General features: G+C 43.5%; 1 protein-coding gene and 1 long non-coding RNA gene across 3 annotated transcripts in view; one reads left to right on the forward strand and one right to left on the reverse strand.

Moving 5' to 3' along the window:
• LOC124046671 (mitotic deacetylase-associated SANT domain protein-like) overlaps window positions 1-18,988 on the forward strand; it is a 44,837-nt gene extending 25,849 nt beyond the window's left edge. For both annotated transcript variants that reach the window (XM_046367313.1, XM_046367312.1), the window contains exons 8-13: window positions 8,149-8,224; window positions 9,157-9,245; window positions 11,822-11,965; window positions 13,417-13,551; window positions 14,307-14,500; window positions 16,058-18,988. In XM_046367313.1, the coding sequence (XP_046223269.1) occupies window positions 8,149-8,224; window positions 9,157-9,245; window positions 11,822-11,965; window positions 13,417-13,551; window positions 14,307-14,500; window positions 16,058-16,307 (888 nt within the window). In that variant the 3' untranslated portion in view covers window positions 16,308-18,988. The remainder of the gene's footprint in view (window positions 1-8,148; window positions 8,225-9,156; window positions 9,246-11,821; window positions 11,966-13,416; window positions 13,552-14,306; window positions 14,501-16,057) is intronic.
• The window catches only part of LOC124046673, a 69,591-nt gene continuing 56,070 nt past the window's right edge, over window positions 10,556-24,076 (reverse strand). The window contains exons 2-3 of the long non-coding RNA XR_006841041.1: window positions 11,928-11,982; window positions 10,556-10,782 (exon numbers count right to left, since the gene is read on the reverse strand). This is a non-coding gene — a long non-coding RNA (uncharacterized LOC124046673). The remainder of the gene's footprint in view (window positions 10,783-11,927; window positions 11,983-24,076) is intronic.

The following is a 24,076-nucleotide window of genomic DNA, read 5'->3' on the forward strand; positions in this document are numbered from 1 at the left end:
TCTGAATGTTGGAGTGTGCCCCTGGCTATCCGTAAATAATGTCTGAATGTTGGAGTGTGCCCCTGGCTATCCGTACATAATGTCTGAATGTTGGAGTGTGCCCCTGGCTATCTGTACATAATGTCTGAATGTTGGAGTGTGCCCCTGGCTATCCGTACATAATGTCTGAATGTTGGAGTGTGCCCCTGGCTATCTGTACATAATGTCTGAATGTTGGAGTGTGCCCCTGGCTATCCGTACATAATGTCTGAATGTTGGAGTGTGCCCCTGGCTATCCGTAAATAATGTCTGAATGTTGGAGTGTGCCCCTGGCTATCCGTAAATAATGTCTGATGTCTGAATGTTGGAGTGTGCCCTGGCTATCCGTAAATAATGTCTGAATGTTGGAGTGTGCCCCTGGCTATCCGTAAATAATGTCTGAATGTTGGAGTGTGCCCCTGGCTATCCGTAAATAATGTCTGAATGTTGGAGTGTGCCCCTGGCTATCCGTACATAATGTCTGAATGTTGGAGTGTGCCCCTGGCTATCCGTACTAATGTCTGAATGTTGGAGTGTGCCCCTGGCTATCCGTAAATAATGTCTGAATGTTGGAGTGTGCCCCTGGCTATCCGTAAATAATGTCTGAATGTTGGAGTGTGCCCCTGGCTATCCGTAAATAATGTCTGAATGTTGGAGTGTGCCCCTGGCTATCCGTCTGAATGTTGGAGTGTGCCCCTGGCTATCCGTACATAATGTCTGAATGTTGGAGTGTGCCCTGGCTATCTGGCTATCCGTACATAATGTCTGAATGTTGGAGTGTGCCCCTGGCTATCTGTACATAATGTCTGAATGTTGGAGTGTGCCCCTGGCTATCCGTACATAATGTCTGAATGTTGGAGTGTGCCCCTGGCTATCCGTACATAATGTCTGAATGTTGGAGTGTGCCCCTGGCTATCTGTACATAATGTCTGAATGTTGGAGTGTGCCCCTGGCTATCCGTACATAATGTCTGAATGTTGGAGTGTGCCCCTGGCTATCCGTACATAATGTCTGAATGTTGGAGTGTGCCCCTGGCTATCCGTACATCATGTCTGAATGTTGGAGTGTGCCCCTGGCTATCCGTACATATGTCTGAATGTTGGAGTGTGCCCCTGGCTATCCGTACATAATGTCTGAATGTTGGAGTGTGCCCCTGGCTATCCGTACATAATGTCTGAATGTTGGAGTGTGCCCCTGGCTATCTGTACATAATGTCTGAATGTTGGAGTGTGCCCCTGGCTATCCGTACATAATGTCTGAATGTTGGAGTGTGCCCCTGGCTATCTGTACATAATGTCTGAATGTTGGAGTGTGCCCCTGGCTATCCGTACATAATGTCTGAATGTTGGAGTGTGCTGATCCGTATAATGTCTGAATGTTGGAGTGTGCCCCTGGCTATCCGTAAATAATGTCTGAATGTTGGAGTGTGCCCCTGGCTATCCGTAAATAATGTCTGAATGTTGGAGTGTGCCCCTGGCTATCCGTACATAATGTCTGAATGTTGGAGTGTGCCCCTGGCTATCTGTACATAATGTCTGAATGTTGGAGTGTGCCCCTGGCTATCCCCTGTATCTGTACATAATGTCTGAATGTTGAATGTTGGAGTGTGCCCCTGGCTATCTGTACATAATGTCTGAATGTTGGAGTGTGCCCCTGGCTATCTGTACATAATGTCTGAATGTTGGAGTGTGCCCCTGGCTATCTGTACATAATGTCTGAATGTTGGAGTGTGCCCCTGGCTATCCGTAAATAATGTCTGAATGTTGGAGTGTGCCCCTGGCTATCCGTAAATAATGTCTGAATGTTGGAGTGTGCCCCTGGCTATCCGTATCCCCTGTATCCGTAAATAATGTCTGAATGTTGGAGTGTGCCCCTGGCTATCCGTAAATAATGTCTGAATGTTGGAGTGTGCTGAATGTCTGAATGTTGGAGTGCCCCTGGCTATCTGTACATAATGTCTGAATGTTGGTGTGCCCCTGGCTATCCGTAAATAATGTCTGAATGTTGGAGTGTGCCCCTGGCTATCATGTCTGAATGTTGGAGTGTGCCCCTGGCTATCCGTAAATAATGTCTGAATGTTGGAGTGTGCCCCTGGCTATCCGTAAATAATGTCTGAATGTTGGAGTGTGCCCCTGGCTATCCGTACATAATGTCTGAATGTTGGAGTGTGCCCCTGGCTATCTGTACATAATGTCTGAATGTTGGAGTGTGCCCCTGGCTATCTGTACATAATGTCTGAATGTTGGAGTGTGCCCCTGGCTATCCGTACATAATGTCTGAATGTTGGAGTGTGCCCCTGGCTATCTGTACATAATGTCTGAATGTTGGAGTGTGCCCCTGGCTATCTGAATGTTGGAGTGTGCCCCTGGCTATCCGTAATAATGTCTGAATGTTGGAGTGTGCCCCTGGCTATCTGTACATAATGTAATGTTGGATGTGCCCCTGGCTATGTCTGAATGTTGGAGTGTGCCCCTGGCTATCCGTACATAATGTCTGAATGTTGGAGTGTGCCCCTGGCTATCCGTACATCATGTCTGAATGTTGGAGTGTGCCCCTGGCTATCCGTACATCATGTCTGAATGTTGGAGTGTGCCCCTGGCTCTGAATGTTGGAGTGTGCCCCTGGCTATCCGTAAATAATGTCTGAATGTTGGAGTGTGCCCCTGGCTATCCGTAAATAATGTCTGAATGTTGGAGTGTGCCCCTGGCTATCCGTACATAATGTCTGAATGTTGGAGTGTGCCCCTGGCTATCTGTACATAATGTCTGAATGTTGGAGTGTGCCCCTGGCTATCTGTACATAATGTCTGAATGTTGGAGTGTGCCCCTGGCTATCCGTACATAATGTCTGAATGTTGGAGTGTGCCCCTGGCTATCTGTACATAATGTCTGAATGTTGGAGTGTGCCCCTGGCTATCCGTACATAATGTCTGAATGTTGGAGTGTGCCCCTGGCTATCCGTACATAATGTCTGAATGTTGGAGTGTGCCCCTGGCTATCTGTACATAATGTCTGAATGTTGGAGTGTGCCCCTGGCTATCCGTACATAATGTCTGAATGTTGGAGTGTGCCCCTGGCTATCCGTACATAATGTCTGAATGTTGGAGTGTGCCCCTGGCTATCCGTACATCATGTCTGAATGTTGGAGTGTGCCCCTGGCTATCCGTACATCATGTCTGAATGTTGGAGTGTGCCCCTGGCTATCTGTACATAATGTCTGAATGTTGGAGTGTGCCCCTGGCTATCCGTACATAATGTCTGAATGTTGGAGTGTGCCCCTGGCTATCTGTACATAATGTCTGAATGTTGGAGTGTGCCCCTGGCTATCCGTACATAATGTCTGAATGTTGGAGTGTGCCCCTGGCTATCTGTACATAATGTCTGAATGTTGGAGTGTGCCCCTGGCTATCCGTACATAATGTCTGAATGTTGGAGTGTGCCCCTGGCTATCCGTACATAATGTCTGAATGTTGGAGTGTGCCCCTAGCTATCCGTAAATAATGTCTGAATGTTGGAGTGTGCCCCTGGCTATCCGTACATAATGTCTGAATGTTGGAGTGTGCCCCTGGCTATCCGTACATAATGTCTGAATGTTGGAGTGTGCCCCTGGCTATCTGTACATAATGTCTGAATGTTGGAGTGTGCCCCTGGCTATCCGTACATAATGTCTGAATGTTGGAGTGTGCCCCTGGCTATCTGTACATAATGTCTGAATGTTGGAGTGTGCCCCTGGCTATCTGTACATAATGTCTGAATGTTGGAGTGTGCCCCTGGCTATCCGTAAATAATGTCTGAATGTTGGAGTGTGCCCCTGGCTATCTGTACATAATGTCTGAATGTTGGAGTGTGCCCCTGGCTATCATAATGTCTGAATGTTGGAGTGTGCCCCTGGCTATCCGTAAATAATGTCTGAATGTTGGAGTGTGCCCCTGGCTATCCGTAAATAATGTCTGAATGTTGGAGTGTGCCCCTGGCTATCCGTACATAATGTCTGAATGTTGGAGTGTGCCCCTGGCTATCCGTAAATAATGTCTGAATGTTGGAGTGTGCCCCTGGCTATCCGTAAATAATGTCTGAATGTTGGAGTGTGCCCCTGGCTATCCGTACATAATGTCTGAATGTTGGAGTGTGCCCCTGGCTATCTGTACATAATGTCTGAATGTTGGAGTGTGCCCCTGGCTATCCGTAAATAATGTCTGAATGTTGGAGTGTGCCCCTGGCTATCCGTAAATCATGTCTGAATGTTGGAGTGTGCCCCTGGCTATCCGTAAATAATGTCTGAATGTTGGAGTGTGCCCCTGGCTATAATGTCTGAATGTTGGAGTGTGCCCCTGGCTATCCGTACTGTCTGAATGTTGGATCCCTGGCTATCTGTACATAATGTCTGAATGTTGGAGTGTGCCCCTGGCTATCTGTACATAATGTCTGAATGTTGGAGTGTGCCCCTGGCTATCCGTACATAATGTCTGAATGTTGGAGTGTGCCCCCCTGGCTATCTGTACATAATGTCTGAATGTTGGAGTGTGCCCCTGGCTATCCGTACATAATGTCTGAATGTTGGAGTGTGCCCCTGGCTATCTGTACATAATGTCTGAATGTTGGAGTGTGCCCCTGGCTATCTGTACATAATGTCTGAATGTTGGAGTGTGCCCCTGGCTATCCGTACATAATGTCTGAATGTTGGAGTGTGCCCCTGGCTATCCGTCTGAATGTTGGAGTGTGCCCCTGGCTATCCGTACATAATGTCTGAATGTTGGAGTGTGCCCCTGGCTATCCGTACATAATGTCTGAATGTTGGAGTGTGCCCCTGGCTATCTGTACATAATGTCTGAATGTTGGAGTGTGCCCCTGGCTATCCGTACATAATGTCTGAATGTTGGAGTGTGCCCCTGGCTATCTGTACATAATGTCTGAATGTTGGAGTGTGCCCCTGGCTATCCGTACATAATGTCTGAATGTTGGAGTGTGCCCCTGGCTATCCGTACATAATGTCTGAATGTTGGAGTGTGCCCCTGGCTATCCGTACATAATGTCTGAATGTTGGAGTGTGCCCCTGGCTATCCGTACATAATGTCTGAATGTTGGAGTGTGCCCCTAGCTATCCGTAAATTCCAAAAACAAGAAAATGGTGCCATCTGGTTGCTTAATAGGAATTTATAATGATTAATAAGGAATTTGAAATGATTTAAACTTTTACTTTTGATACTTACAGTGAGGGGGAAAAGTATTTGATCCCGTTTGCCTACTGACAAAGAGATGACCAGTCTATTTTTTAATGGTAGGTTTATTTGAACAGTGAGAGACAGTGAGGGAAATAAGTATTTGACCCCCTCTCAATCAGAAAGATTTCTGGCTCCCAGGTGTCTTTTATATAGGTAACGAGCTGAGATTAGGAGCACACTCTTAAAGGGAGAAACAATCAATCAATCAGATTCCAAACTCTCCACCATGGCCAAGACCAAAGAGCTCTCCAAGGATGTCAGGGACAAGATTGTAGACCTACACAAGGCTGGAATGGGCTACAAGACCATCGCCAAGCAGCTTGGTTAGAAGGTGACAACAGTTGGCTCGATTATTGCAAATGGAAGAAACACAAAAGAACTGTCAATCTCCCTCGGCCTGGGGCTCCATGCAAGATCTCACCTCGTGGAGTTGCAATGATCATGAGAATGGTGAGGAATCAGCCCAGAACTACACGGGAGGATCTTGTCAATTATCTCAAGGCAGCTGGGACCATAGTCACCAAGAAAACAATTGGTAACTCCCTAGGCCGTGAAGGACTGGAATCCTGCAAGTTCCCCCTGCTCAAGAAAGCACATATACATGCCCGTCTGAAGTTTGCCAAAGAACATCTGAATGAATCAGAGGACAACTGGGTGAAAGTGTTGTGGTCAGATGAGACCAAAATTGAGCTCTTTGGCATCAATTCAAATCCCATAGAAAATCTGCGGAGGGAGTTCCAAAAGGTTCGAGTTCCAAACATCAGCCTCGAAACCTTAATGACTTGGAGAAGATCTGCAAAGAGGAGTGGGACAAAATCCATCCTGAGATGTGTGCAAACCTGGTGGCCAACTACAAGTAACATCTGACCTCTGTGATTGCCAACAAAGGTTTTGCCACCAAGTACTAAGTGCAGAGGGGTCAAATACTTATTTCCCTCATTAAAATGCAAATCAATTTATAACATTTTTGACATTCGGTTTTCTGGATTTTGTTGTTGTTATTCTGTCTCTCACTGTTGAAATAAACCTACAAATAAACCTACCTGGTTAAATAAAGGTGAAATAAAAATAATAAAATAGTATGGTGAGGTATTAGGGTGTATGGTATGGTAAGGGTATTAGGGTGTATGGTTTGGTAAGGGTATATGGTTTGGTAAGGGTATTAGGGTATATGGTTTGGTAAGAGTATTAGGGTATATGGTTTGGTAAGGGTATTAGGGTATATGCTTTGGTAAGAGTATTAGGGTGTATGGTTTGGTAAGGGTATTAGGGTGTATGGTTTGGTAGGGGTATTAAGGTGTATGGTTTGGTAAGGGTGTATGGTATGGTAAAGGTATTAGGGTGTATGATATGGTATTAGGGTGCATGGTATTGGGGTGCATGGTATCGTAAGGTATTAGGGTGTATGGTTTGGTAAGGGTATTAGGGTGTATGGTTTGGTAGGGGTATTAGGGTGTATGATATGGTATTAGGGTGCATGGTATTGGGGTGCATGGTATCGTGAGGTATTAGGGTGTATGGTTTGGTAAGGGTGTATGGTATGGTAAAGGTATTAGGGTGTATGATATGGTATTAGGGTGCATGGTATTGGGGTGCATGGTATCGTAAGGTATTAGGGTGTATGGTTTGGTAAGGGTATTAGGGTGTATGGTTTGGTAGGGGTGTATGATATGGTAAAAGTATTAGGGTGTATGATATGGTATTAGGGTGTATGATATGGTATTAGGGTATTAGAGCCTCACCAAATTGTACTAAACGGACTAGTTCGTAGCTGGATTCTTAACCGATCGTTTATACCTTCTCCAGAACATAAATGTTGTTCGGACCTCAAGTTCTGTGAGGTGGAAGAAATTCCTTTGTTCTCTATGAAAATTCACTCTGTCTCTATACTGTGGCCATGAGGAGATCATCTCCTCCTGGAATTTACGACCTGTCTCTGACCACAGCAGCCTGTGTGTAGGAGGCAGAGAGAAGGGGATGGGGCTTGCTGTACACAAAGAGGGCAACATCATGACAATATGGTAAAGGTATTAGGGTGTATGGCATGGTAAAGGTATTAGGGTGTATGATATGGTAAAGGGTATTAGGGTGTATTGTAAAGGTATTAGGGTGTATGATATGGTAAAGGGTATTAGGGTGTATTGTAAATGTATTAGGGTGTATGATATGGTAAAGGGTATTAGGGTGTATTGTAAAGGTATTAGGGGTGGAGGAATTGTTAGTTTTGTCACTCAGCAAAGTTAACTACTGTGTATATAACATGTAACAGATGTGGTGCAGCACAGTGGCAAGTGAGTTCACTATTCCTGCTAGTAGCCATCTTCTCCTTGAATCTGTGTGTTGTTTTGTTATCAGATATGCTCAGTGCTCCATCTTCCCAATGTAGAAAACACATACACATACACTGACTGATACAGTAGATACACACATGCTGACACACTGGAGTAAAGGTCATGTATGGGGCCTTGGGCAGAAACACAGCAATGTGTTCAATGAGAGAGATATAGAGAGAGAGACAGTGAGCTAGAGGGGGTGAGATAAAGAGAAAGATAGAGGAAGATGGCCTATACTAGTGGCTTCAGCTTGCAGCATTTGGCCATGTTGTTGTCAAGGAGACAGAGCGTGGCTGTCAGTGTGTGAAGTGCTCTCTCCCCCTCTGTCTCAGCAGCAGGAGGCATGTTGCTCTCTTACAGTATATCTCCCAGTTCATCCCCACATTATTAGGGACAGATCAGCCTCTCAATATCCAATAGAACTCTGATTAATGTCCTGTGTGTGCTCCAGCCAGGTAAACCTGGATTTGAAGTATTGCTCGGAGATTCATAAGCTGTTGTAAAAAATAAACAAACAGGACATTTTTCATGTATTATTCTTCAGAGTTAATTTGATTTGTTGTTTTTGGTTTTCAGGAAGCGTTGGCCCTCCTGCTATTGAAAAAACCCATCTTCCCAAAGAACCATCGTCTAGGATACTACCACTACTCCGGTTGGTCAAGACAGAGAACTAGGGTTGCAAAATACTGATCACTTTTCTGAAAGTCCCAGGTTTTCCAGAAATCCTGGTTGTAAAATTCTAGGAATCAAGAGGGAAAAAGCAGAAAATCCCTAAACCTCTAACTAGGATTTCTGGAAAACCTGGGAATTTTTTGAAAAGTTACAGAAGTTCTACAACCCTACATATAAGACTTTATATCTGTACAGTATTATGTCTATGGTTACTGCGCCGCTCTCTCCTCTGGCTCTTACTTTGTTTAAGTCACTCTGTGGGTAGTCTACTCTTCCTGCAGACAAGCCTCGGTGCAGAACTCTCTGTGGGTTGTCTACTCTTCCTGCAGACAAGCCTCGGTGCAGAAATCTCTGTGGGTACTTTTACGAAATTAGAATAATCAAACTTCACTGGGTTATGTCAAAGTGCATTCCTGCAGGCATGCCTGTGCTGTCTGAATACTTGTATGAGTCCTTTTCTCCTCCCCTCTAATAACAGGGATGGGCTCCAGAGCCCCCCCCCCAGCCTTAAACAATGGCAGCTGAAGGGAGGGGAGGTGCTAGCTGGTGGGGGATGGAGTGGGGTGGAGGGATGTGGGTCCGTGGAGAGAGGGGGGATTGGCTGTGGAAGGGAAACTGTGGAGGTTTGAGAGTGTCGCTGGGGGTGATGGGAGCGGAGTGAGAGGTAGAGTGGGAGAGAAGGGGGTGGAGGGGGATATTGGGTTTGTGGCGTTTGGTTAATCCCAAGCAGAGGACAGAGAACCATTGTTTGTCCAACCAGTCGTGTGTGTGTGTGTGTGTCCACCCTGTGCATACAGAAGCAGACAGTCACAGTCACCAGTCAATGTCTGTCCGTCTAATTCCCCACCACTCTTTTGTCTGTTTTTTCTCTTTATTTCTCTCTCTCTTTTTCTCTCATTCTCGCTCTCTCAGGGTCAGACAGCTGGACCCCAGTAGAGAGAAGTTGCTTTAACAAAGGGATCGCTGCCTATAAGAAAGACTTCTTCATGGTCCAGAAACTGGTATGTACCAGTCCATGTACAGTACCAGTCAAACGTTTGTACACACCTACTCATTCTAGTGTTTTTAGTTTTTATATTTTCAACATTGTAGAATAATAGTGAAGACATTTACAACGATGAAATAACAGATATAGAATCATGTAGTAACCAAAAAGTGTTTAAAAAAAATCTAAATATATTGTAACGACCCTGGGTTTATAAGAGCGGAAATCGACTCTGCCACACGAGCATGCTTTTACGGCACAGTCGATAGCGCGCCGGACCTCGAGGTCGAAGGTTCGAGACCGGCTCCCTGCTGTTTCATTACAATATTTTATATTTGAGATATGTTCAAAGTTGCTACCGTTTGCCTTGATGACAGCTTTTCACACTTCTGGCATTCTCTCAAACATCTTCATGAGGTAGTCACCTGGAATGCGTTTCAATTAACAGGTGTGCCTTGTTGAAAGTTAATTGAATTTGTTTGAGCCAATCAGTTGTGTTGTGACAAGGTATGGGTGGTATACAGGAGACAGCCCTATTTGGTAAAAGACCAAGTCCATATTATGGCAAGAACAGAGTTACCTCTGCTGCAGGGGATACATTTGTTAGAGTTACCAGCCTCAGAAATTGCAGCCCAAATAAATGCTTCAGAGTTCAAGTAACAGACACATCTCAACATCAACTGTTCAGAGGAGACTGCATGAATCAGGCCTTCATGATCGAATTGCTGCAAAGAAACCACTACTAAAGGACACCAATAATAAGAAGAGACTTGCTTGGACCAAGAAACACAAGAAATGGACATTAAACCAGTGGAAATCTGTTCTTTTTGGTTCCAACCATCTGTAACGGCGTTCGGCTGTTGAAGGAAGAGAGTCGGACCGTAATGCAGCGTGTTTGTTACTCATGATCTTTAATGAATGAAAAGTGACGATACATGAAATAACTAAATACAAAAACAACAAACGGAACGAGAAACCTATTACAGCCTATCTGGTGAACACTACACAAAGACAGGAACAATCACCCACGAAATACAAAGCGAAACTCAGGCTTCCTAAATACGGTTCCCAATCAGAGACAACGAGAATCACCTGACTCTGATTGAGAATCGCCTCAGGCAGCCAAGCCTATACAACACCCCTAATCAGCCGCGATCCCAAATACTACAAACCCCAATACGAAAAACAACATATAAACCCATGTCACACCCTGGCCTACCCAAACAATTAACAAAAACACAAAATACAATGACCAAGACGTGACAGAGAGAGAGGGGTGGTGGGTTAGAGAGAGAGAGAGAGAGACAGAGGGGTGGTGGGTTAGAGAGAGAGAGAGAGAGAGAGAGACAGAGAGAGGGGTGGTGGGTTAGAGAGAGAGAGAGAGAGAGAGAGACAGAGAGAGAGGGGGTGGGGTAGAGTAGAATTAACAAAAACACAATGACCTAGGCGTTCCAACCATCGTGTCTTTGTGAGACGCAGAGTATGTGAACGGATGATCTCCGCATGTGTGGTTCCCACCGTGAAGCATGGAGGAGGAGGTGTGATGGTATGGGCTGCAAGAGTGACAATGAGAATACACAAGTCAACTGAGGGTTTTGATAAATCTGTTCCCATTCAGAATTCCTACGTATAATATGATGAAAGGTTACTTAATAAATCCTCTCTAGGGTATGTGGGACGCTAGCATCCCACCTGGCCAACATCCAGTGAGATTGCAGAGCGCCAAATTCAAAAACAGAAATACTCATTATAAAAATTCTGAAAATATACAACTAGTTTACATAGGTTTAAAGATTAACTTCTTGTGAATCCAACCATGGTGTCAGATTTTTAAAATGCTTTACTGCGAAATCATACCTTACTATTATTTGAGAACATCGCCCAGCAGACAAATCATTACAAACAGTAACTAGCCAAGTAGAAGAGTTACACAAGTCAGAAATAGAGATAAAATGAATCACTTACCTTTGATGATCTTCATATGGTTGCACTCAGAAGGCATTCATTTATTTAATAAATGTTCCTTTTGTTCGATAAAGTCTCTCTATATCCAAAAACCTCAGTTTTGTTTGCAGGGAAAAGGCTAGTATCGCCGTCCGGGAGATCAGGAAATAGGTTGATAACAGGAAACCCAATAGGCTAAAGTACAGGCAGGGAATAGGCAAAAGGCTTTGCTAGTGAGGCAGGCAAAAACTATCGTACACAGGAGGAGTAAATCACTGGAAAAACAGAGCTCCGAAAGACGTGTCACAAAACAAACAATACCTCACAGTGATGGAGTGCAAAGAACTGAACTAAATAGTGTGTGATAATGACATACAGGTGTGTGAACAGGTGATCAGAATTCCGGTGATTGGGATCTGGAGAGTGAGCTGCATTCAGGGGATCTATGTGTTTGAGAGTGTGAGTTGGAAGCAGACGTTACAGATACATTAGTTGACAATACAAAATAGAGATTTAAAAGCCACATGGTGGACCACTCAAATAGAGTTTTGAGACTCTATAAGCAGGAAAACACAGTACAGTATGTTAAAACATGTACTAAGCGTAGATATGAAGTGTCTGTTGATGTGTGTGTGTCTGGTGGTTCAGGTAAGCACTAAGACGGTGGCTCAGTGTGTGGAGTTCTACTACAGCTATAAGAGGCAGGTGAAGACGGGTCGGAACGGAGCTCTGATCTACGGAGACATGGACCCACCTGAGAGCAGGAACACTGAGGAGGAACTGGACCACAAGGTGAGTTGATTGACTACCTACAAAAGGATGTTATAACACATTCACAAGCAGTACATAAGCATTTACAGATTCTATCAACAATCCATCCCTTTACCAACAGATACAACACTACATAAGCAATCTTTGTACAATAATTATTGTTGTCAATGTTCCCTCCAAAAAAATTTAAGTCTGCAGAGTGCAAACTTGAAAATTCTGTACAACTTCCGGCGCGTGTTTAATGTGAACACTGAGGCTGTACCCACTTTAAGTTACAGTTTTAAACGTGCCCATGTGGGCTACTGTGGCTATTTTATCATAATGTTGGCCTACCAATGTGGCCTACCATTCAAAGGCAATGGAGAAAATGAATGCCATAACATTTTAAAATGGAAATAGCTATTCTATCATTTAGCCTACATTAGCAGCCAATGCGTGGTGTCAATGTAGACCTACATTCCATATGACTTCTGAAAGAAACATGCATGGCTTGACATGAACCTGTTTATCCACTTGTCCTTCAGATAAGGAGGTGACTGAAAATGTTGTTGCGTTGTTTGATACCAGAAACATCTTTACAAAATAAAATGCATTATTATTCCCACACCATTATTACAGAGAATCAGACTAATTATACTACCCTCTGCCTATTGGCTACTTAGCTTATTCAAGCCTGTCTCAAGAATGCAACACTGCCCCTTTAAGACACACGAAAAACTATAACTGGCTCATTTTTCTAAGATGGGTAGAAATGTACACATTTTGTGCTCTTGCAGGAAACAATCACTCCCCCATTGCTGACAACAAATGATCTATAACCGGGCTAATAATTCATTTACATTACATCACATTTAAGTCATTTAGCAGACGCTCTTATCCAGAGCGACTTACAAATTGGTGCATTCAATTCAAATTCACTAACTAGCAAAGGATATGAACAGATGAACAAATGTGCACATGTTGCTACATGCAGCTCTGTCTTTGATCTCAAAACAAGCACATCTACTGATGACCGCTCATGCTGTAAACACAGTCCAGATCAAAGTGGCATGGCACAGATCCATATATGGCAATGGTCTATTTGCATATAGGCCTACTGCAGCTCTGATTGGTTATGGCACACCGGTCTGTGTAGAGTACAGGCCTGACTTGTGCCTGTCAATAGAATCCGACTCTGATGCGTTCTGCCTACAACAAAATCTTTTGCATAGTTAGTTTTACATTCTAAAGTATTTTATAGTTTGTTTTGTTTCGGTATGTTCCATTGAAAGTGGCTAATATTGTGTTGATTCTATCACAATTCCAACAGTAAAGGGAAACATTTATAGTGTTAACTGACGGGGAAAACTCTAGAAAGTTCAGTAAAGTTCAATATCGTGCTTCTCTGCGCGGTCTGATATTTCTTCTGCACGGCAGTCCCGAGGGAACATTGCTTATCTTTCTCCTTCTCTCTCTCTCTCTCGCTCTCTCAGAGCTCTCAGAGCTGTCAGAGATTAGAATCTCGGAAGGAAGAGGAAGACAACAGGAATTGGGAGGGGTCAGTTGACAGGAAGCACCGGGGCTCCAGTCCAAGCAGGGTGACACAGACGTTACAGGCCACAGAGAACGTGAGTGGGAGACTCAGGGGGACAGTGTGTGTGTCTGTGTTTTGGAATGGAGGAGACGCTGACTAGAAGATGAATGAGCATTTTCATGGCTGTATGTGTTATGTTTATTCTTGTGTAATCAACACTGATGCCCCCATGCAGTAAACAACATTTGCACTTTTGAACTTGCCTTAACTGAGTTCACAGTAGGATAGTGGATAGGGAAACCAAGCTGCAGCGTTGTTAAGTGTGTTGCTCTCTAGTGGCAAAACACTGAACAGCTGACTTGGCTGGCTTCCTCTCTCCCCATGTTGCATAATTTCACTCTGTCAGCAAACGATGACTTATAAAACTGACCCCATTCCCCATTTTCTGCAGTTAGTTGGGTGACCTGGCAGAAAGCTATGGTTTTAAAAGGTGGCCTCTTGAGCTTTGGTGGAACATTGAGCTTTGTTATGTTTTGTATGGTCTGATGTAAAACTGTGTCAAAAACAAGCCTTATATTGATTATATTGAGTGTATTTTGTACTAACCAGGTACGCAATGTTCAGGTTAGTTTGGCTCTAGCTGGGAGGTGTGTGAGTGTGTGTGCTGACCAGAGGTGTGTGTGTGCAAAGCAGTTGACAAGATACTACTCTGACAGTGATCAGCTGTCATGCGCAGCTTGGCAATGTGGAGGAGAAGGTGTTTTTTGTATGCATGCCTGTGACCTTGCATCTATGATCTTTTGAATGCTTAAATAATGTTGCAAATTAAGTATGTAAATGTGTGTGCAGGCTGGAGCGGTCCTGGTGCTGAAGACACAGGAGGATGTGAGGAGAGACCAGATGTCTTCCCGGGTCAGTCAACCCCCTCAGCCCTCTCCCAGCGCCCCCTCAAAACCACGGCCGCCTCCCAAGACCGGGACCATATCAGGGACCAAGGGCCCCGCCGGACCAGAGGGAGAGTTCCCTTGCAAGAAGTGTGGCAGGTAAGTGTCTGAGACATGTCTTAGAATAGAAGGTCTTAGATGGCTATAGGCAGAGCCACATGGTAGCGTCAACTGTCAAAGATGGCCAAACTCTCTGTGGTTCTATGTTTAAAGGTACTGTATTTGGAAGCGCAGTTGGTTTCTGGTTAAAGGTACTGTATTTGGAAGCTCAGTTGGTTTCTGGCTAAAGGTACATGGAAGCTCAGTTGGTTTCTGGTTAAAGGTACTTGCATATAAAAGAAACATAGACTTGAGATCCAAGATTTGGATAAAGCTATTCCAATTGATTGATTGCAAAGTGTAAAACATCTGTCTATATTTTGCAGCAGGTTGACGTTTATTACCATACATTTTGCCCTTGAGGCAGAACTGAGCGATTTCTGCTTGTTGGGCCAGCGGCAAAGTCCAAATTGGATATATATATAAAAAATAAAATCATGACAAAAATAGCTTTTTGGTCTAAATTTAAGGTTAGGGTTAGGCATTAGGGTTAGCAGTGTGGTTCGGTTTAGGGTAAATGTTAGGTTTAAAATCAGATTTTATGACATTGTGTCTGTGCCAGCTAGTGACCACTCTGCAGAGCTGCCTCCAGGGCAAGATTCATGACAATAAATACCAACCTGCTGTTTTGCAAGTAGAAGTTGTTTACTCTGAATCGTATGGACTAGTAGTAGTGATGTGTATTGTAAATTGGAGAAGAAACCTTGATCAAAGGGTACTGAGATATCGACAACATCTGCAGGATAACTGCCTTATACTGGTTGGTTGGGATATGCTGAAATCTTGGAGATGTTGTTGGTTGCAAAAATATGTTGTTGGTTGCAAAAACACTGATTTGAGAAGCACTCCGAGCACTTTGTGTGCGTGGGTGAGTGCGTTTGTGTGTGTGCATGCGCGTGTTTAACATAGTGAGAAGTGCTCCTTGGTGGTTGTTTGAGCATGAAGAAATAAAGCATAGTTGGACAATTTTGATAGAAGAGCTCACCCTTAGCAACCGCAGTCTTGTTATTATCAACTGTCTCCTAGCAACTGAAACACAGCAGTGATATGGCATGCCATGCCCCCAGTCTATGCAGCTCTGCCCAGCGACTAACTGTGTATTAATTATCAACACGCCCATTATCCGGGTCCTCATTGGCCCATATACTGTAGACTACTCTGCAGTATTCTGTCTTATCATGGTGTTTCACTGCATACAATTCTAGATTCACCGTAGAAAAACCACGAGAGCAGACCTTCTCTTCTGCACAAGCACTGTATGGTTTGTGAACCTAGATTATGAAGTGAGGAAAACTGATATTTCATTTACACGTGGACAAATGTTTCTGGCATCTGGACTTCATCAGTTCTCCTTCCTTCAGATCCAAGGTTCACACACAGTACAGTGATTATGTAAAGACAATGTCTACACTCCTCAAATTGAAGTACGGACCCTATTTTTCTACACCAAACAATAAACCAACACCATACAGTGCTTGTCCACAGATACGAAAGCTTACAATGAAGCCAACCCAGTCTTCTCTCTAACTTCTGTGCCTCTCCTCCTCCTCCCCTTAGGATCTTCTACAAGGTGAAGAGCCGCAGTGCCCACATGAAGAGTCATGCGGAGCAGGAGAAGAAGGCCGCAGCGCTGAGGCAGAAGGAGGCGGAGGAGAGGGCAGCGGCCCAGGCGGCAGCAGAGGCTGTAGCGTTACTGGCCGCCCGGCAGGACGGGGAACGGGAGGGGAACACAGCCGGAGGAGACAGCACAAACGATGACTCGTCTGAGGAAGATGATGATGAAGAGGAAGATGAGGACTGGCACTAAGACCATAGAGATAGAAAACGAGCCCACCCCACCTGTCTTTGCCATTATGGCAAGTGTATGCTCAATCTATCTGGCTTAGACAGACAGACAGCCCTCTCCACGGTCAGGGTGAGCGCTAACAAACAGAACAGAGCAGAACTCTGAGGCCTCAGAACCCTAGCGCCCTCGAGTGTTCAGCTACGGCTCCTAACACTCAAGGGACATTTTACCCCCTCTTGTTACGCCCCCCTTTTACGCCCTGTTGTTACGCCCTCTAGTAACGCCCTCTTGTTACGCCCTCTTGTTAGGTCCTCTTGTTACGCCCCCCTTTTACGCCCTCTTGTTACGCCCTCTAGTAACGCCCTCTTGTTACGCCCTCTTGTTAGGCCTGCTTTAGCAGCGTTTCTCTCTGGGAAAAAACTGTCTTTATAAACAAACTGCTTTTTTATTGTTTCATGGAACAGGATCTCCTATCTTGACACTTTCAGGGACAAGTTCTCTCACGTGTTTTCTCCCTCGTCCCTTTAACCTGCTTGTGAAGTGTTCAGGGGTTAACTCTCTCTCAGGCACACAGTACGGTAGGAAAGAAAGCCATGCCATCTCTCTCTCTAACACCAATACTTTTCTTTCTCCTGTCTGCCATCCACCCCTGGCTTCTTCCTCTTCCTGTCAGCACTTTCAGCCAATCACAACACAGCACACAGACTCATCAGGTGGGAACTATATAGACACGCCCTCAGCCCAGCCTTTAAAAACTAGAATAGTTTGTGATGCCTTGCAATGCAAGACTACATGAACCACAATGCAACCTGGCTTGGCCACTGCTTTCTACTCTCTGATCCTCAGTTTGATATGTTATTATGAATAGAAGGACACCATCTGAGTGATTGGGACCATGCAATATTGAAGTTGAAAGGACTTCCAGGTCATGAAGAGCCAAGATAGACTGATGTGGTGGTAACACCAAAGATGGTGGATAAATGAAGATTCCCCACTCAGGCAGTTTACCATTGAAAAAATGGTCAGTTCCAGTCTGCTTAATGGGGTGGCTCTCCCATAGGCACCACTGCATTAGTAGCTGGGTCTGATCCGCTTCGTTCAGTGACTACATGAACCAGAAAAAGTGGGATGTCTCACTTCTTCCGTCTCTCGTAACACTGCCTGTGTGGAGGCTTACCTCTATGTGAAGGAAGGAACCGTTTAGAGAACAGAACACACATTGTTGTGCGAGTTTCTATATTTTTCCTGTTTGGGACTTTTTCACTCACTCAAGGCTGTCAAAAGCTTGCACAGATGCGTCGGTCCTCAGTTCACCGAACTGGTTTCATCTTAGTTTCAAGTGCTGTTCTCAGTTGGATCCCTACCCTGATCACTTGTTTTATAGTCATCATGTGGTGTTTCTCCTCACTGGCGAGGCCTTGGATGTTTTTAACACTTTATCTTTGGATGAACGACAATCAATTTTACAAATGTTCTTTTTATATCCAACGAATTACTGTTGCTTTTTTGCTTATTATATCAACTTGTTAATGTTGTTTTTTGTTAATAATATTGTTATTAATAATGTCACAATTGTCTCTTGTTTTATTGTGATTTTGGATTGTTTTTGCGGCAGGATGCTTTGGAGATCTCTTTCTCATTTGACTGTAGTGTAGGGTTATTTAAGACATTGCTTTCGCTGTCTGTTTTGAACTGTGAGGTTTTAGAATTACATCTAAAGACAGTCTGAGTAGAGAAGAGATGTGAAACAGAATTGTAAACGTGCAGTAGATAGAAGAACCACGTGATCCCTGATGACAACACCCCCTCTTATTCCTTGTATCCAGATGTCACCCAAATTTAAAACGGTTTAGGTAAGGTAAGGGTAGGGGTTATGGTCAGGGTTAGGGTTTAGGGTATGGACATCCCAAGGATTCTGGGATAGCACTAACCACATCATTACGGCACGAGGAAAGAGTGAGGAAAACATGATGAGGATGTTAACTGTTGAATGATGTTGACTGTTGAATGATGTTGACTGTTGAATGATGTTGACTGTTGAATGATGTTTACTTGAATGGGTATGTCCATTCTATTTCTATAGTCTATTCTATAGAAAAGGATGTCTCTGTCTGTCTGACTATCTTATTGTCGACATATCTCGTTCTGCCAAGCTCCATATCTCTATCTCTATTGCCTCCTCCAAGCCAGACCAGACTCTATCTGTCGCCAAGGCAACAAAGGAGCAGGCTGAAGATTCTTCTCTTTAAGCAGTCAGCCACAGTGGGGAGCAGGGAGGAACAGCTCCAATTACCGGACCCAGTTAAACCTACCTGGGTACTATGCACTGTGTGTGTGTGTCAGAGGAGGCTGGCGGGAAGGGCTACAGGAGGACGGGCTCATTGTAATGGAACACATGGAACCGTATCAAACATTTACATTTGAGTCATTTAGCAGACACTTTTATCCAGAGCGACTTTCAGGAGCTATTAGGGTTAAGTGCCTTGCTCAAGGTCACATCGACATATTTTTTGCCTAGTCAGCTCAGGAATTCCAACCAACAACCTTTTGGTTACCGACCCAATGCTCTTATCTCCTAGACTACCTGCCACCACCAGAAACAACGTGTTTGACTCCATTCCACTGATTCCATTCCAGACATTACAAACAGCCCATACTCCTATAGCTCCTCCCACCAGCCTCTTCTGGTGTGTGTGATGTGTATGCATTCTGGAGTGTTTGTGAGTGTGTGATGTATATGCATTCTGGAGTGTTTGTGAGTGTGTGATGTATATGCATTCTGGAGTGTTTGTGAGTGTGTGATGTATATGCATTCTGGAGTGTTTGTAAGTGTGTGATGTGTATGCATTCTGGAGTGTTTGTGAGTGTGTGATGTGTATGCATTCTGGAGTGTTTGTGAGTGTGTGATGTGTATGCATTCTGGAGTGTTTGTAAGATGTGTGCATTCTGATTTGTATGTGTGATGCATTCTGGAGTGTTTGTGAGTGTGTGATGTATATGCATTCTGGAGTGTTTGTGAGTGTGTTTGATGTGTGATGCATTCTGGAGTGTTTGTGAGTGTGTGATGTGTGATGCATTCTGGAGTGTTTGTAAGTGTGTGATGTGTATGCATTCTGGAGTGTTTGTAATGTGCATTCTGGAGAGTTTGTGATGTGTGATATGCATTCTGGAGTGTTTGTAAGTGTGTGATGCATTCTGGAGTGTTTGTATGCATTCTGGAGTGTTTGTAAGTGTGTGATGTATATGCATTCTGGAGTGTTTGTAAGTGTGTGATGTGTATGCATTCTGGAGTGTTTGTAAGTGTGTGATGTATATGCATTCTGGAGAGTTTGTGAGTGTGTGATGTGTATGCATTCTGGAGTGTTTGTAAGTGTGTGATGTATATGCATTCTGGAGTGTTTGTGAGTGTGTGATGTATATGCATTCTGGAGTGTTTGTGAGTGTGTGATGTGTATGCATTCTGGAGTGTTTGTGAGTGTGTGATGTGTATGCATTCTGGAGTGTTTGTGAGTGGAGTGTTTGATGTATATGCATTCTGGAGTGTTTGTGAGTGTGTGATGTATATGCATTCTGGAGTGTTTGTGAGTGTGTGATGTGCATGGAGTGTTTGTATGTGTGTTTGTGAGTGTGTGATGTATATGCATTCTGGAGTGTTTGTATGTGTGATGTATATGCATTCTGGAGTGTTTGTAAGTGTGTGATGTATATGCATTCTGGAGTGTTTGTAAGTGTGTGATGTGTGATGTATATGCATTCTGGAGTGTTTGTGAGTGTGTGATGTATATGCATTCTGGAGTGTTTGTAAGTGTGTGATGTGTATGCATTCTGGAGTGTTTGTGAGTGTGTGATGTATATGCATTCTGGAGTGTTTGTGAGTGTGTGATGTATATGCATTCTGGAGTGTTTGTGAGTGTGTGATGTATATGCATTCTGGATGTTTGTGAGTATGCATTCTGGAGTGTTTGTGAGTGTGTGATGTGTATGCATTCTGGAGTGTTTGTTGTGTGATGTGTGATGTGATGCATTCTGGAGTGTTTGTAAGTGTGTGATGTGTGAGTGTTTGTATGCATTCTGGAGTGTTTGTATGCATTCTGGAGTGTTTGTAAGTGTGTGATGTATATGCATTCTGGAGTGTTTGTGATGTGTGATGTATATGCATTCTGGAGTGTGATGTGTTTGTGATGTGTATGCATTCTGGAGTGTTTGTAAGTGTGTGATGTGTGATGTTTGTATGCATTCTGGAGTGTTTGTAATGTATATGCATTCTGGAGTGTTTGTGTGTGATGTATATGCATTCTGGAGTGTTTGTAAGTGTGTGATGTGTGATGTATATGCATTCTGGAGTGTTTGTAAGTGTGTGATGTGTGATGTGTATGCATTCTGGAGTGTTTGTAAGTGTGTGATGTGTGATGTGTATGCATTCTGGAGTGTTTGTAAGTGTGTGATGTGTGATGTGTATGCATTCTGGAGTGTTTGTAAGTGTGTGATGTATATGCATTCTGGAGTGTTTGTAAGTGTGTGATGTGTGATGTGTATGCATTCTGGAGTGTTTGTAAGTGTGTGATGTGTGATGTATATGCATTCTGGAGTGTTTGTTTATGAGTGTGTGATGTATATGCATGAGTGTGTGATGTATATGCATTCTGGAGTGTTTGTGAGTGTGTGATGTATATGCATTCTGGTGTTTGTGAGTGTTTGTATATGTGAGTGTGTGATGTGTGATATGCATTCTGGAGTGTTTGTGAGTGTGTGATGTATATGCATTCTGGAGTGTTTGTGAGTGTGTGATGTATATGCATTCTGGTGTTTGTGAGTGTTTGTAATGTTCTGTGTTTGATGTGTGATGCATTCTGGAGTGTTTGTAAGTGTGTGATGTATATGCATTCTGGAGTGTTTGTGAGTGTGTGATGTATATGCATTCTGGAGTGTTTGTGAGTGTGTGATGTATATGCATTCTGGAGTGTTTGTGAGTGTGTGATGTATATGCATTCTGGAGTGTTTGTGAGTGTGTGATGTATATGCATTCTGGAGTGTTTGTGAGTGTGTGATGTATATGCATTCTGGAGTGTTTGTGAGTGTGTGAGTGTGTGATGTATATGCATTCTGGAGTGTTTGTGAGTGTGTGATGTATATGCATTCTGGAGTGTTTGTGAGTGTGTGAGTGTGTGATGTATATGCATTCTGGAGTGTTTGTGAGTGTGTGATGTATATGCATTCTGGAGTGTTTGTGAGTGTGTGATGTATATGCATTCTGGAGTGTTTGTGAGTGTGTGATGTATATGCATTCTGGAGTGTTTGTGAGTGTGTGGAATGCCGCGTGCAAGTTTTCTTTTTCTAGTGGAATATCACTCTGAAATATAATTTAGCCAGTTGAGAGAAGAGGTTTTATCCTGACTGTTCACTTTTGTAACCTCAATGTATCTCTCCTTACCCTTTTTTAAATTATTATTTTTCTCCCCACAAGATTGTCATGGGGAAGTGTTGTTTTGACATGTTATTTTAATAGTGTAAAACAGAATTAAGGAGGAAGTTGAGGGAGGGCATGCCACGAATGCCAAGAAGCTGGAAGCCTTATTCACTTTCATTCAATAAGTTAAGGGAATATAACACTTTACATTTTATTTACATTAAGAATATCTATGAATTAAACTCTATGAATGCATACTTTGTATGCTATTTTCCTATGGGGGTTCATTTCACACTAAGGATGTAAAATGGAATGGAATCTCAAGTGCTTTTTACTACAATGTAACTTATTTGGTTAAATTAGATTTTTACTACCTGTGTGTTTTTGTAATAAAAAATGGGGAAAGCACTGTTTATTAAAATGTTACAATACTCATGAAATAAGTGTTTTGGTCCTTTACAAAATGTGCTAGTATCTATAAGCTGACATGTTATGGGTCCAGGTTATTAGACTAAGTCCATAGAGTCACTGTTTCATTCAGTGTGTGTCCGGCTCCAGGGTAAAGTTTTCTCTAGGTGCAGATCTAGGATCAGCTTCCCCTCTGCCAATCTTCACCCCAACCATTAGTGGGGGAAATGCTAAACTGACCCAAGATAAGCGTCTTGGGGCAACTTCACCCTCTGTAGCTGCTATTTTACTAAGATCCACTACGGGGCAGTATTGTAGTAGGAATCTTACATGCCTTTACATATCCCAAGCATAAGAGGGCATCATTGTTTCAAATTGTATGTTCATTTGACTTTACTTGTCTTTTTTTTCTGGCCGAAATAAATAGCTTTATTCCAGATTGAGCTAGAATAATGTTATACTATGTACAATACTGGATTTACTCTTTGTATTGTAAGAGTCATTGAGTAAGTTAGACATATGCTGCTTCTCATATCAAATTGTCATGTGGCGGTGCCGTGAGTCACTGGTCAGATGTGGCTGTTTTGGTGGAACATCCAAACTGGTGGTTGGATGTTGGTCTGGATGGAGCTTGGTGTGGCTGTTTGGTAGTATGTCTTTGAATGTATTTATTCAATTTTAGCATGTTATTCTGCACGTGTTCCTCTTAAATCTTTGTTCGGCTCTTTTGTTTGTCCTTTCACTCATTCACACATTTTACCTCTCCCCCTTCTGTTGTTTCTCTCTACAGTGAAAGTGTTGGACGAGCTTGATCAGTAGTGCTGGACAGAGCTGAAGTGGGCTCCTAGAACAGAGTTGGCTCAGGATGACAGACAATATTCACAGTCAAAACAAGGACAGTATGAGGCTCAGATGTCTCCTCCATAGAAATGGAAGGAATAGAACATTCTATTTCTATGCTCACACACTGCGTATGTAAGGCGTCCAAAGCCTGGGGGAAGAGAGGGAGGAGGGAGGGGTGTATTGAAAGAGGTAGGAATGCAGGGAAGAAGGGAGGAAAGACTGGTTAGGAGAAGTGGGGTTTGAACTGAAGAGGATTCTTCAACATGAAACGTTGCTTTATCTTGAAAGCTGTGACAGCATCTGGGAACAATCAGAGATCAGAGCCATGTGTAGCTCAGCCTTTAGCACCATAGGGCCCTCCATGTGCATCACTAAGCTCAAGGCCCTCCAAGTTCATCACTAAGCTCAGGGCCCTCCAAGCTCATCACTAACCTCAGGGCCCTCCAAGTTCATCACTAAGCTCAGGGCCCTCCAAGTTCATCACTAAGCTCAGGGCCCTCCAAGCTCATCACTAAAAAAATCAAATCAAATTTTATTTGTCACATACACATGGTTAGCAGATGTTAAAATGCGAGTGTAGCGAAATGCTTGTGCTTCTAGTTCCGACAATGCAGTAATAACCAACAAGTAATCTAACTAACAATTCCAAAACTACTGTCTTATACACAGTGTAAGGGGATAAGGAACATGTACATAAGGATATATGAATGAGTGATGGTACAGAGCAGCATACAGTAGATGGTATCGAGTACAGTATATACATATGAGATGAGTGTGTAGACAAAGTAAACAAAGTGGCATAGTTAAAGTGGCTAGTGATACATGTGTTACATAAGGATGCAGTCGATGATGTAGAGTACAGTATATACATATGCATATGAGATGAATAATGTAGGGTAAGTAACATTATATAAGGTAGCATTGTTTAAAGTGGCTAGTGATATATTTACATCATTTCCCATCAATTCCCATTATTAAAATGGCTGGAGTTGGGTCAGTGTCAATGACAGTGTGTTGGCAGCAGCCACTCAATGTTAGTGGTGGCTGTTTAACAGTCTGATGGCCTTGAGATAGAAGCTGTTTTTCAGTCTCTCGGTCCCAGCTTTGATGCACCTGTACTGACCTCGCCTTC

Source organism: Oncorhynchus gorbuscha, linkage group LG10 (assembly GCF_021184085.1).
Source record: "Oncorhynchus gorbuscha isolate QuinsamMale2020 ecotype Even-year linkage group LG10, OgorEven_v1.0, whole genome shotgun sequence".
Taxonomy (NCBI): Eukaryota; Metazoa; Chordata; class Actinopteri; order Salmoniformes; family Salmonidae; genus Oncorhynchus; species Oncorhynchus gorbuscha.